This window comes from Electrona antarctica (genome assembly GCF_951216825.1).
Source record: "Electrona antarctica genome assembly, chromosome: 1".
Taxonomy (NCBI): domain Eukaryota; kingdom Metazoa; phylum Chordata; class Actinopteri; order Myctophiformes; family Myctophidae; genus Electrona; species Electrona antarctica.
The window spans coordinates 5,319,235-5,333,814 of record NC_136806.1 but is presented as its reverse complement, the minus strand read 5'-3'; the positions used below and the strand labels follow the sequence as shown (position 1 = coordinate 5,333,814).

The following is a 14,580-nucleotide window of genomic DNA, read 5'->3' as shown; positions in this document are numbered from 1 at the left end:
CTCGTGAACTCCCTCAAGGACCCCTGGGGGTCCCCGGACCCCCACCTTGGGAACCACCGCCCTAACTAATAGATACATCAGAGACGACTGACATGATCATTATAATAAATAATACATTTTATTTATATTGTACATTTGAAACAAACCTCAAAGTGCTACAGCACAGAATAAAATCATTTGCATAAAAAAAGTTTAAAAAAAAGAACCATCTGAAAAACATGGGGGGGCAAAAACAACGGACCGAACGCTTCATTAAAAAGGAAAGTCTTTAGTCCGAGGAGCTCTTAGCTCTGAGTGAGTGAGTGGGTGGGAGCAGGGTCCGTACAAACGTGTCCGTCTCAAAGACTTGCCCTTGTCCGTGGGGGGGGGGGGGGCTATTTTGCCTTTATTGATAGGTAAAAGCTTGACAGGAAAGGGGGAGAGACACGGGGGGGGGGGGGGGGGGGGGGAGAAGACTTGCAGCATAGGTCGTCTGGCTCGGAACTCGAACCCGCGACGTGCTGTCAACATGACAGTGCGATTACCGCCCGGCCTAGGTGCGTTCGATTAGCGGCCTAGGTGCGTTCGATTAGCGGCCTAGGTGCGTTCGATTACCGGCCTAGGTGCGTTCGATTACCGGCCTAGGTGCGTTCGATTAGCGGCCTAGGTGCGTTCGATTACCGGCCTAGGTGCGTTCGATTACCGGCCTAGGTGCGTTCGATTAGCGGCCTAGGTGCATTCGATTACCGGCCTAGGTGCGTTCGATTACCGGCCTAGGTGCGTTCGATTACCGGCCTAGGTGCATTCGATTACCGGCCTAGGTGCGTTCGATTACCGGCCTAGGTGCGTTCGATTACCGGCCTAGGTGCATTCGATTACCGGCCTAGGTGCCTGGACCACTCAGCCGCGGCCCAGGTCTTAGATTCTGTTTTACACACCATTTATTTTGATCATGAGACCCAATTACTTAATGTCAAGTCTCCAAGTTTTCTCATAATTCTAAATATTATGTATGACACTTATTTACTATGATATCATGGCACATTATCAGTCTACTGGTACTAGTGGTTATCCCCATAACTCATACAAATGACCAGTGGCGTGCACAGATAGACACTAGGGGGTGCTAGAGCACCCCCTGCCCTTTTGGCAATGTGCCCTTTTGAGAAAAAAAAGAAACCTTTTTTTTTTTATATATTTTTCAAAAATAGCAGACCTACAAGCTCGTAGCGCGCCACTCGGTGGCGCGCTATGAGCTTGTAGATCTGCTATTTTTCAATAGCTAAAGCATAACATAATGCTAACACCAAAAGGGGTTCCCGCCCAAAATGGATTAAGGCAACCGGCCGGTTCCACGCGCTGCACAAGGTGCACTTTTTTAACTTGAGTACCTGCCCCTCTAAATGTCTGTGCACGCCACTGGATATCATGGCACATTATCAGTCCACTGGTACTAGTGGTTATCCCCATAACTCATACAAATGACAGACCTGGTACAGTATGGTCATCCAGGCCTATAGCTAGATCTTTATGTATTTCCCCTAATATTATTGTCCACTCATTTGTTTTGTTATGTCTGTGGCAAAAATGGAATTTTGACCAAAAAAAAGTGCACCACAAGCCAGCATGGCATTGGTGGGAGGTATAGTTATCCAGAGTGGATCGAGGTTTGTGGCTTGAGCAGTTCCTTGAGCTAGGAGGATGCGCACAGTTCTGTGTCTGGGAGGAGATATGGGTGTGATGATGTACGCACTCTCATCAGGATCCTAACATCATGGATGCCTTCACACAGGCTGACCACATGAAGTCTGACATCCACACTTGTGCCACGCCGTTCCCGTGTGGATCCTGATAGCCATGCGTGATCAGTATTTGTATTACGCTAGAAGATTGCGCGACTGTAGCGCGATCACGTCTTAACGCCACGCGTCTACGTGGCATTGCGGTCTGAGTGAGAGACACACACACACACACAAACCGTACATTTTGAACGAAGGCAGACAGCAATTTATCTTTGGTCACTGTTTTTTTCCCGTGCTTGTAATCGACCAACCGCATCACAGAAAGGGAAACTGCGAACACCCACAAAGCTGGGTAGTGCAGCAGGTTACTGAAGCGATCGTTCACTTGGTGGTACAAGTGCTTCAGAACCTACTCTCTCAGAAAAGTACGTTGTCCACTTGAAAAATAAATTGGCCACATCACATCACAGCCACAAAGCACAGGCGTAAACGGCACTTTCTGCATACTCCACACATACCGGTAAGTCTATGACTTGGCCAACCGAGCAAAGTGTGCTCTTCTTATAGATGATCACACACGCCTGCCCCACACAGTCAGTCAGTCACCTCTTCGGGCAGACGTTGGACAGGAGAACGTCCATCATGTTCTTGACGATGGGGGGCTGTGGGTGCAGGCTGTGAGGCAGGCTGTGTGCCAGCGTCATCTCCCAGGCGTCCACCAGGACCACGCGACTCGGCAGGCCCTTGAACATGGCCCTGAGCACCCTGAGGTGCTGCAGCGAGTACCAGTCGCTGTTGGTCAGGGTCTCGTAGAGGGTCAGGGCTTTGAGGTTGGGCGTGCGGACCACCACCAGGGTCTCGGGGGCCCTGTCCAGGAGGCGCACCACCGACCTGAAAATAGGGATGGTGACGAATACGATTAAAACCCATTTAGACCTGAGGACGATTCTGCAAATGCCTTCTAAATTTGTGACAGTTTTCTGGAAAACCCTGTTTCTATTGTTCCTGCAGGGACCCCCCCGAAGCAAACCCTATGTTTCTATTGTTCCTGCAGGGACCCCCCTGAAGCAAACCCTATGTTTCTATTGTTCCTGCAGGGACCCCCCTGAAGCAAACCCTATGTTTCTATTGTTCCTGCAGGGACCCCCCTGAAGCAAACCCTATGTTTCTATTGTTCCTGCAGGGACCCCCCCGAAGCAAACCCTATGTTTCTATTGTTCCTGCAGGGACCCCCCCGAAGCAAACCCTATGTTTCTATTGTTCCTGCAGGGACCCCCCCGAAGCAAACCCTATGTTTCTATTGTTCCTGCAGGGACCCCCCCGAAGCAAACCCTATGTTTCTATTGTTCCTGCAGGGACCCCCCCGAAGCAAACCCTATGTTTCTATTGTTCCTGCAGGGACCCCCCCGAAGCAAACCCTATGTTTCTATTGTTCCTGCAGGGACCCCCCCGAAGCAAACCCTATGTTTCTATTGTTCCTGCAGGGACCCCCCCGAAGCAAACCCTATGTTTCTATTGTTCCTGCAGGGACCCCCCCGAAGCAAACCCTATGTTTCTATTGTTCCTGCAGGGACCCCCCCGAAGCAAACCCTATGTTTCTATTGTTCCTGCAGGGACCCCCCCGAAGCAAACCCTATGTTTCTATTGTTCCTGCAGGGACCCCCCCGAAGCAAACCCTATGTTTCTATTGTTCCTGCAGGGACCCCCCCGAAGCAAAACCCTGTTTCTATTGTTCCTGCAGGGACCCCCCCGAAGCAAACCCTATGTTTCTATTGTTCCTGCAGGGACCCCCCTGAAGCAAACCCTATGTTTCTATTGTTCCTGCAGGGACCCCCCCGAAGCAAAGATTTGTGTTGAAAGAATATTATATTCAAAGATTTGCGCCACATTTTAACGATTTTTCAAAAAATTAGCAGATCTACAAGCTCGTAGCGCTATTAGCTTGTAGAGCTGCTATTTTTCAATAGCTAAAGTATAACATAATGCTTAAAACACCAAAAGGGGTTCCTGTCCAGAATGGGTTAAACCGTTACTATCATTTATCGTGATATGAAACGCTCACAATGATCGTTGTCCTCCGTCATACACGCTAGGATGGATTAGCATTATTTTGTTGAGCTGCAAATTCAGCAGCACTTAAACCCCTCTGAAACGGACCTGTAAAGAGCACATTTGGCACACTCTTATTTCACTCGACACAAAGAGATTTGTTAAAAATAGCAGATCTGGGCCCGGACGGTTAGCTCAACCGTCTGGGCACCTATAGGCTGCCAAGCCAGCCGGACAGCGTGCCGCGGGTTCGACTCCCAAGCCCGACGGCCCGCTTGTCTCTCCCCCTTTCCTGTCTAATTACTGTACCCTATCAATAAAGGCAAAGAACGCCAATTTAAAAAATATATATATATATATATATCTTTAAAAATAGCAGATCTGCAAGCTCACAAAGCGGTGCAACACAACGCGTTGTGAGCTTGTAGCGCGGCTGTTTTGGGCGAACATTCCCCCAAGAATAGGGATGCCTGGGGTTCAAAACAAAAGTGACATTTTAAGTTTTAAGCATTATTTTGATCGTTAATCGCAAAAAGAAATTGCCACAATAATTGCCATATCGTCTCTAGGGACGGCCCGATCAGTTGTTTTTTTTTGCTCCTGATCCGATTCGGATCATTTGATTTTGAGTAGGCTATCTGCCGATACCGATTTTTCCCGATCCGATATTTATATTTTTTATAGAACACTTATGCCATATCACAATAGTACAATATCCGAAATCACAGACAATATCCAGTCTAATATCATCATATGGATATAATATTGATACTAGGGATGTCCCGATCACGATTCAGATCATCAGCCCATTCTGGACGGGAACCCGTTTTGGTGTTTTAACTAAGCATTACGTTATACTTTAGCTATTGAAAAATAGCAGATCTACAAGCTCATAGTGCGCCACCGAGTGGCCCTCTACGAGCTTGTACGTCTGCTATTTTTGAAAAATCGTGAAAATGTGGCACAAATATTTGAATATAATATATTCTTTCAGAAGACTTTTTTATTTATTTCGACGTCAGGCCTAAATCGGTTAGACAATGACGTGATCGGCCCTGATTTCCGGCGATCACGTGATTCGGATCGGGTCAACCCGAATATCGTCCCATCCCATGCATCCCCAATATACCTGCGAATGCCCCGCAGCCGGCGGATGTAGACCTCGACGGGGAAGGTGCTGAAGTGGGACCAGACGCTGAGGACCACCACGGTACCGGGACCCCCCGCCAGGCCGTCCAGCTCGTTGGCCACATAGCGCAGGTCGCTGGTGGGCACGGTGGCGAAGCGGAGCGGCGGCCCGTGGCAGCGGTAGGTCACCAGGATGTTGTGTCCCGTGTCCACCGCCATGAACGGGCCCACCTGCTTCAGACTGTGCAGGTCCATCTCCTTGAGGTCTGGAAGGGACGGAGAGATTGATTGATTGATTGATTGATTGATTGATTGATTGATTGATTTATTAACACATTTAGACCAGGGAACGCATCTGTGTTACCTTAGCTTTTAACCACTTTAGAAATGGGGGTCCGTACACTAATATGCATGTCAAACTGGGGGTCCTTGAAATTAAACGGCTTAAGAATCACCGCAAGAGCCGTAAACATTTTCTCTTATGGGGGGTCCTTGGCATATCTTTTCAAATGGGGGTCCGCAGGCTAATTAGTGTCTGACTGCTTTAACGCATTCTGTACGGGAACCCCTTTTGGTGTTAGCATTATGTTATGCTTTAGCTATTGAAAAATAGCAGATCTACAAGCTCATAGCGCGGCACCGAGTGCGCTATGAGCTTGTAGATCTGCTATTTTTCTGACATAGAAACATAGCTTTTTCAGAAAACTGTGAGGATGTAGAAGACATTTTTTTAATCTGATCTCAGGTCAAAATGGGCTAGGCGACTAGGTGAATTGTGACGACAGGGCTTAGGCTACCTGGTAAAGACTCAGTGAGGTACTCGAACCACTGCCTGGCGGTGGAGTCTCCGTACATGTGCACGGCCTTGTTGCTCAGGCACTGCGTGATGGCGGAGGCGTTGTTGAACTGGTGCACTGTGCTGCCGCCGGCCAGGGCTCTCCACACGCCCTGGTAGTAATACCCAGACGCTCCGCCAGGGGGCAGCACGCTGCCGCAGTTGTCTACTGTGAACACACGACAAGTAAAACATTAATTTAAGTGGTATAGAAAGTAACTAATTACATTTACTCAAGTACTGTACTTAATTATTTTCCTTTTTTTTTTTTACTTTATATGAATATTTCCCATTTTCAGTAGGCCTACTTTTAATTCTACTCTATGTAAAGCGCCTTGGATAAAGGCGCTATATAAATGCACCATTTACCATTTACCATTTACTCCACTACATCTCAGAGGCAAATATTGTATTTTTTACTCCACTGCATTTATTTGAAAACTATAGTTACTAGTTACTTACTTTGTATATTTGGATTATTATTATTATTCATTCATTCATTGGTTCATTCACCTGTTTCCTCAGGCAACACTGTGACACTGTCAGGCCCTGAAGCTGTCACTGGGACTTTCATGTTGATCACACTGGGGAGAAATACACACAACAACATGTATTTACTAGTATTGAGAAAAACCACAGATGCAAAGTAACCAAGTATACATGATTGTACTCAAGTACTGTAGCCTAATTTAAGTACTATTTTGAGGTATTCCTTTCCCCAATTTTCAGTAGGCCTACTTTTACAGTCTCTAGTCTACACTACATCTTTGACAAATGTTGTAGCGTACAATCAATCAATCAATCACATTGTGAGCTTGTAGAGATGCTATTTTCAAAAGATTTTCTTTATTGAAAATTTGTGAAATGGGACATTTTGCGCATGTTCGAGCGCTAATGCTCAGTCGGAATGCCCAGATCCCCATTTTGCATATTGAATACTTTTACTTTTGGTACTTGGTAAGTTGGTATATTTATATGCCAATACTTTTGTACTGAAGTAATTTTTGATTAAACAGACTTGTACTTGTAACTTGAGTGTTTCTACTACAGATTAGTATCGGTACTTTTTTCTGCACCACAAGAAGAAGAAAATAATCAGAGAAAACAAGAACTCTTGTTTTCCCCGGCCCCTTGCTTACCTCTGAAAGAGTGTCTGCTCATTGGCTCTGATGTTTTGGGTGAAGCCTCCCTTGGCGTGGGTGACGCGCGCGTCACAGCCCAGCTGCTTGGGCTCGTAGCAGTACCACGGCTCGCCCGCGCGGGGGTCCGTGTAGTTGCAGAGCCGCGGCTGCTGCCGGCTGGGCGCCAGACACACGTTGCACACCGTGGTCTCGGAGAGCGAGCCCGAGAGGTAGGTGCTCTGGAAGAACACCCTGTCCGGCTGCTCGCGGGTCAGCCGCCGCAGCACGCTCACCGCCTCGCTGGGGTGGACCAGCGTCACCTCCACGCGCGCACGGCCCTCCCACAGCAGGGGCAACACGGCGGAGTAGGAGCCGTTCAGGTGGTCGACCACCTGGGGTATAGAGGACAGAAGAGTACAGCACAGTGTTGTTTTCGTCGACTAAAACTAAGACGAAAAATGTTCGTCGACTACCTTTTTTCACTGACTAAAACAAAATAAAAACGAATCTATGATTTGATGACTAAAACTAAGACTTCGGAAATAAATAAAAACGAGACTAAAATGTTAGGGAAGGACTAGTGGACAAGAGATCCAGTTTTATGCTAGGTTGCATGCTGAAACAATCTACTAGCTCACAACGCGTGTGATGTGATCAAACTCGTCAGGCTACATACGACTTGGCCTTACTCCCAGAACCCCTGCCCATTTTGATAGGCTGGAATGGCTTATAGGGTTGACGACAGAGTACAGCAACTTGCCGTTGCTTGGCCTCGTCTACAAGATTCACTATACACCACACATACATCTACCTGTGAAAATACTTCCTTAATGTCAAAGAAGTCCATACGATCACAACACCAGTATAGGAGTTCAACAAACCACGTGCAACCCAGATTCGGCTCAAACAAAAGGGGTAAAATTATGTTCGCTCCTATGCCACTAAAACGTGGAACGCCCTAGCAGCCCTACCACAGCCGTTAAGAAATGTGAATCCCTATAGCCTCCTTCAAAACCGCTCTCAAAGAGCGCTTTATATGGGCGGCTGCAATTCCAAACTGGCCCCAGTAAAAAGTCAAAACCACCCCTCCCCACCTTTACAGTACATATTATTTAGTTTTGATCTCTAACCGTTTTTATGATGTTACTGTATATTGTATCTTCATTAAACGTTTTGATTAATTGACTATGAAGGACCCCAAAGGAAACAATGAAGAGAAGAGAGTGGGCGACCTTCATCAGGTGGCCTTCATCAGCCTTCATCACCTGATGAAGGCTGATGAAGGCCACCCGCGGTCGAAACGTTGTGTCTTATACTATGGTGTTTTAAATAAAAGAAAACACCATTGGAGCAAACCTGTGTGCGGACTCTCTTCTCTTCACTGTACTTACCTTAGTCCAGCACCAGCCAGGAACTGGATGTACGCAAGCCACCTGCTTTTTAAACCCCAATGGAAACAAGCTATAGGCTTTCTTGGGTTTAAATCCTCTTAGCAGACCTTGTATTGAACTGTACTTTCCTGTGCTTTTCCCCCCTGCAAACCGCTAATAAAGTATTCAATCAATCAATCAAACCTGGCCCGCCACGCCGGCCCCGAGGGTCGGCTCGTGCAGCCGAGCGAGCAGGACGTCTCCCCCGTAGCGCTTGGGCCGGCCCTGGAAGTCGCGCATTTGGATGAGTGCCCGCAGATGACCCCCTACGTGGTACTCTACTCCACCTCCCTCCGCTGGCGGGAGGATGGTGAAGTGGCTGTGCGCGGGGTCGCTGGTCTGCCTCAGGTACACGCCCGCGGGGAAGCGTGGATGCTCAGGCCAGTCGATGGCGTCCAGGAGGGAGCGTTCCTCCCGGGCGTCCTGGGGCGACAGCGTCTGTCCCGGGCAGCGCCACAGGCTGCTGAGGTTGTGGCCTTGAGGAGGAGGAGACGCCTCAAGGAGGAGGACGGTGTTGAAGTTGATTTGAAGCGTGATCTGGCGCGTAATCTGAGGAGGGTTGAAATGAAATGAAATGAAATGATTACTATATTTACCCAGGGTATCTGGGCTAAGCTCAAGAACTTGTTTCCAGCCAGGCCCTGCTCATAGAACACATTTCATCGTAGTGGTTCAATGCCTTGTTCAAGGGCACTTCAGCAGTGGTAATTTTAACGTGTCGGACAGCTGATTCGAACTGGCGACCTTCCGGTATCAAGACCGCTCCGCTATCCGTTCGGCCACCGCTGCCACAAAGAGAGGAGAGAGGAAGAGAGGAGCTGAACAAACATTATAGCAAGAAAGAGCGACAATACAAATATCACTTTGAATTCTTAAGTTAAAGCACTAGTTCACCCAAAAAAGGACTTGTTTTCTATACATTTAATACCGTACGCACCATAGTTATAAAGGACTAGTCCTTATAGAGTTATAAAGGAATAGTCCTTACCCGTTCTGATATATTTCAACTTGTATAATATATTTGTGTGTGTTTTTGTAATGAATAAAAACAGCAGTATAACATGAAAGTATTCTTACAAATGCATGGTAGGGAAACGTTTTCATGGAAAGGACCGCAACATTTACACTTATTAGCCCACAGACCCCTATTTGAAAAGTATCAAGGACCCCCAGTTTGACATGCACCACAGAAAGTATGGACAGTCGCACAGGTACTCCCAGATATATTTGGTAAGTCGCACAGATCCAATTGCAGGTGCATTTGCGTCCAAAATGGTGTCAATGTTGAGCTTTGGCTTGAGAGAACTTGCAAGCTGTGATGTTGTGAGCTTGTAGATTAGCCGTTTTCGCCGGAGCGTGTGTAGCCACTTCACGCTGAGTGTGTGTGTGTGTGTGTGTGTGTGTGTGTTGGGGGGGTGGGAGAGGGAAGACAGTTGTATCTTGTGTTGTGTTTATCCGCACGAACTGAAGACGGTTGCATCCCCAGTCAAAAAATGTGCACTTGGCCAGGCGTACACACACGCACGCACACACGCACGCTACACAGAAAATGTGCGCTTGTCCACGTGTGCACACACGCACAGTACACACGCGCTGACACACACACACGCGCACACACAGCGAAAGTAGTTTGGAAAGTTGACGTGGGCTGTTGATGTCGGAAGTGGTGGAAGTCAACATGTGAAAGCAGCAGTGGGTCCAGCGTGATGCCGCAACACAAGATAAGCAAGGGGCGCCAGCGTGTGTGTGTGTGTGTGTGTGCGTGTGTGTGTGTGTGTGTGTGTGTGTGTGTGTTGTGTGTGTGTGTGTGTGTGTGTGTGTGTGTGTGTGTGTGTGTGTGTGTGTGTGTGTGTGTGTGTGTGTGTGTGCGTGCGTGCAGATAGGCAGTCTGAGCATACTCTATGGTCTGAGCGGTGGGCCAGGGCTTTGTTAAGACCTCCATATTTTATGGTCAACATGCCTGTGTGAAAAGTGGGAGTGATTGGTGCAGGCAGTGAGGAGGAGCTTACCCGTTGTGAGATATCGCATTTTTAATGCACTAATAAATTCATTATTAATCTATAATTTGTTAAATTGGAAAAAGGGCTTTGTTAAGACCTCCATATTATTATGGTCAATTATGTGTGAAAAGTGGGAGTGATTTGGTGCAGGCAGTGTGGAGCTATGTGAGTGTTTCTGACACACAGACACACAGACAGACATTCAGACATTTGCCGACATTTGCCTAATTATTATAGTTTGATTGATTTGATTATAGTTTGATGATGATGATAGAGGGCGGACCTGGCAGCGACAGCCTGTGGTCAAAATGTGGAGTGCTCAATGTTAAACCCCAGCTGGCTGCGTGGGGTTTCCTCGTGCTAAATGCAGGGGCCCCGCCTGCAGTTCCAGATTTGACCTGTAGGCTCGGCGGCTTCAGCGTTGGCCAGCCGTTCTAGGGGCTTGGGGTACGCACCCCACGAAGGCTTGCATTCACAGAGATTTATTTTATTTTTGTCTAATGATTTGATGACCGACAGGGTCTCTTTTTGTTTAAAGTATTCTAAACAAACAAAAACTCCATAGACTTCATGGCTGCCGTCACGTTTAGTGCTCTAAACAATCATTACAAGTCCATAGACTTGGCTGCCCTCTATGTTTGTTAACCCATTAAGGACACTGAACGCACCTTCACTTTTAACCACTTTAACGATAATTTTAAACTTTAGCTGTTGGAAAATAGCAGATCTACAAGCTCGTAGCGCGGTACCGAGAGAAATCGTGAAAATGTGGCGCAAATCTTTGAATATATATTCTTTCACGGTGAACGTTTTTAACACAAATATTTGCTTCTGGGGGGGTCCCTGAAGAACACATTTTCAGATGTGGGTCGAAGGCCAATTAAATATACGTTTTGGGGTCCTTGACATGAAAATGTTTGAGCACTGATATGTTTTTCCGAAAGTCATAATTTGGAAGACATTTTGTAGAATCTGATCGTAAACGTAAAATGTCAAAGGCCAGACGTTGGGAGGGTCTTGCGCCCCTCAAATATCTCTATGAATTCAAGGCGTCATGGGGGTGTGTACTTGATAGAAAATGAGTAATTTTATTGGGTGAACTACCCCTTTAAATGGGGAAGGGAACCCGGAATGTTTATAGAGTTATGCAGGCCGGGGTGCATACTTAGTTTACCCATGCAGGCCTGCTCTGCTCTGCTCTGCTCTGCTCTGCTCTGCTCTGCTCTGCTTGCTGCCTGCCTGGCCGGGGTGCATACTTAGTTTACCCATGCAGGCCTGCTCTGCTCTGCTCTGCTCTGCTTTGCTTGCTGCCTGCCCGGCCGGGTGCAGTACTTAGTTTAGACAGTTTTTGGTTTAGACTAGTCATTGGTTAGACCAGTCATTAGTCCTACAACTACAACAACCTATCTCAAACCCTCACCCTAAACCTAACCTCCCACGGGGCAGCACACCTAAAACTAACCTTAACCCATGTCTAACCAATGACTAGTCTAAACTAAGTATATGCACCCCGGCCGGGCGGGGTGCACCAATGACTAGACTAGTCATTGGTTAGGGTGAGGGTTTGAGATAGGTTGTAGGACTATAATGACTGGTCTAAACTAAGTATATGCACCCCGGCCAGGCGGGGTGCACCAATGACTATAGGGTGAGGGTTTGAGATAGGTTGTAGGACTATAATGACTAGTCTAAACTAAGTATATGCACCCCGGCCAGGCGGGGGTCATTGGTTAGGGTGAGGGTTTGATATAGGTTGTAGGACTATAATGACTGGTCTAAACTAAGTATTGTCTAAACTAAGTATACTGCACCCGCCTGGCCGTTTAGAATTGAAATGCCATCGAAAAATCTCCAACTCAACATGATCCCAAGTTCTCACCTGAAGAGTGTGGATGTTGCGCAGCAGAAAGAGCAGAGCGGACAGCGCCAGGAGCAGGAAGATGAACTTTGGACAACGATGCATCATCATCATCTTCACCTCGAATTCTCCAGATTCCTCTTCTCTGTCACCACCACCATGGCACACGGTGGTGTGTGGCGCGGTCACTGACAGTTCCTGTTGGTGACCGAAAAAAAGGGAAATGAGAAATAAGGAGCAGTTTAGACCGTTTGGTCCAAATGCAAGTCTATTGTGTGCTCTGTTGGCAGCAACTGTGTGTACTGTGTACTGTATAAATACGTAGAGTCTCGTTTTGTAACTACGGGAAAAAAGCTCTGCCCAGCCCACCCACTTACAGTGCCAAACATGATTTAAACGCAATTACCCAAGCATATACACAGCAAAGATCCTGAGTGTCACTATAAAACCCTGAAAGAAGGGGACCTGTAAAGGCTCAAGACGAGTTAAACCAACACTCAGGATATTAGTGTGTGTCTATTTATATCCAGGACGACCCTCTGGCAGGCAGCGAGAACAACATGAGGAAACAGCTGTAACCGGCCAAGCCTATTTCTGGGCACACGGTTCAGCCGTGTGACCATTAGTTGCCGGGGTCCCTTTGACAGGTCCGCTCTGCAGTCGTTAGACTAGACAAGACAAGACAAGACGAGGGACCACTTAGCCGCCGCAACACCTCAAGCCTAATGACTCCCTTTCAGTTGAGCCTGGATGCTTTTATTTGTGTTATACTTACAGCCCTTTATATAGCGACTATAGGGCAGCAAGCAGCAGAAGGACACCGTTCGAAACTGGCTTAATAACTGAGCGATACAGCAGGATACACAGTATCCTGCATGCGGTGTCCGTTGCCTGTGGCGTGGAAGAAGCCTAATATCACCCGAGATCATGTAAGAAATGTCCTATTCACAGGCATAATGTTGCTTTTAGAAGGTCGCCATGCGCATAAATGTCTGATATGACTGTAGACTAGAGGTACAGTATAGCCAGATTAAGCACTGTAGTAGTATATAGACTCCGTGTTATGGCTGGGGAGTGGCAGGAAACTCAACTTACAGTAGATTGAATCAAGTGCAGTTTATTGTGGTATGCTGTGGCTCGATATGATATGAGAGAAGACAGCACCGTTTTTTCTTTTTTTTTCCTCTTTTTTTGCTGACCAGTTGTCAAGAGATGCTTTACGGTCGTCAAGAGATGCTTTACGGTCGTCAAGAGATGCTTTACGGTCGTCAAGAGATGCTTTACGGTCGTCAAGAGATGCTTTACGGTCGTCAAGAGATGCTTTACGGTCGCCAGAAGTTCAAAAAGATAAAGAACGAGAGTAGGTCTTTATGCATATTTTAAGGAATATTTGAATATCTTTTTAGGTGCTGTATTATACCTTTTTTTTTTTTACATGGTTTGAATTACAACAAATAAGTAAATCCTTTACGATAGTAGTATTGTTATACACTGTAGTATAGCATAGAGCTTGTACATTTATGATGTTTTAGTGAAATACATGACTTAGTAAACTTGACAGGTTTTATATTTAATGCCATCACAATGGCATTACATATAACAGTCAGTTTTATGTTATGTTGTATACACAGATGTTAACAATTACCGTGTGAACACAAACAAGACATGCGTATCAATCTTACCTTTGATGTTCATTTTCTTCCCCCTTGCACACTGTTCACACTGTTCACACACGGCCAGCTTATTTATGTCCCTGCTGTACTGAAAACAATTCTCTCGCATGCTCAGACCTTAGGCAGCTTGAGAGAGAGAGGGCTATAATTCCAGTTCCACAACTACATAACAAGTGGCTTATGTCTGGAGGGAGGAAAGCCTCGCTCAACAAGCGCATGCATGCAGGCCTGCAGAGTGCAAAAGTGTGGCAATAATGCTCTGAAAATATCTCAAGGTTACGGTAAATCAGTATAAAGAAATAATCCTTTAGCTGTATACTGTGCACTGAGACAAATTACACTTTCTTCTAAAGGAATAAGTGTGTCATAATAATCAGTGTTTCACATACCAACATTTACTGGTACATTTTAGTATTTCAGTATGATGATGACTCCCTGTGTGTGAACTCTCTCTCTCTCTCTCTCTCTCAGTATGATGATGATGACTCCCTGTGTGTGAACTCTCTCTCTCTCTCTCTCTCTCTCTCTCTCTCTTGACTCCCTGTGTGTGAACTCTCTCTCTCTCTCTCTCTCTCTCTCTCTCTCCACCAAGTCCAGTGTAGTGAGTTAACCAACCCACAAAAAGTTCTGAGCCATCACACGTCGACCAATCAGGAAAGGGGGGAGGCGTGGCTATGGCGCAGCAGCCAGGACGGTTGCTATGGTGAAACAGGTGGTTGCTATTTGCCGGGGAGTTGTTTCCTTTTGATGTGCTTGTGTCCTGGC

The 14,580-nt window shown here is 46.7% G+C and overlaps 1 protein-coding gene across 2 annotated transcripts; it reads right to left on the bottom strand.

Annotated features, from left to right (window-relative positions):
- Positions 1–1,164: 1,164 nt before the first annotated feature.
- Positions 1,165–14,251, bottom strand: LOC306923482 (NXPE family member 3-like). 2 transcript variants are annotated; one of them, XM_079501607.1, is made up of 9 exons: positions 13,825–14,251; positions 12,164–12,340; positions 8,429–8,833; positions 6,873–7,246; positions 6,247–6,317; positions 5,696–5,899; positions 4,900–5,164; positions 1,950–2,612; positions 1,165–1,894 (listed from the first exon to the last, which is right to left on the bottom strand). In XM_079501607.1, exons 2-8 carry the CDS (start codon positions 12,254–12,256, stop codon positions 2,324–2,326), a joined length of 1,701 nt encoding a protein of 566 aa, XP_079357733.1. In that variant the 5' UTR covers positions 12,257–12,340; positions 13,825–14,251; the 3' UTR covers positions 1,165–1,894; positions 1,950–2,323. The 2 variants fall into 2 exon arrangements, with proteins under 2 accessions (XP_079357733.1, XP_079357732.1); XM_079501606.1 differs by having other exon boundaries at positions 1,166–1,894; positions 5,696–5,902.
- Between the last annotated feature and the right edge of the window lie 329 nt (positions 14,252–14,580).

Coding starts and splice junctions, on each gene's coding strand:
- LOC306923482 (XM_079501606.1), bottom strand. CDS start 12,256: ATGATGATGATGCATCGTTGTCCAAAGTTCATCTTCCTGCTCCTGGCG. Junction 7,247..8,428: donor GGGCCGGCGTGGCGGGCCAG/GTTTGATTGATT, acceptor TCTATACCCCAG/GTGGTCGACCACCTGAACGG. Junction 5,903..6,246: donor AGTGTTGCCTGAGGAAACAG/GTGAATGAACCA, acceptor GTGTGTTCACAG/TAGACAACTGCGGCAGCGTG.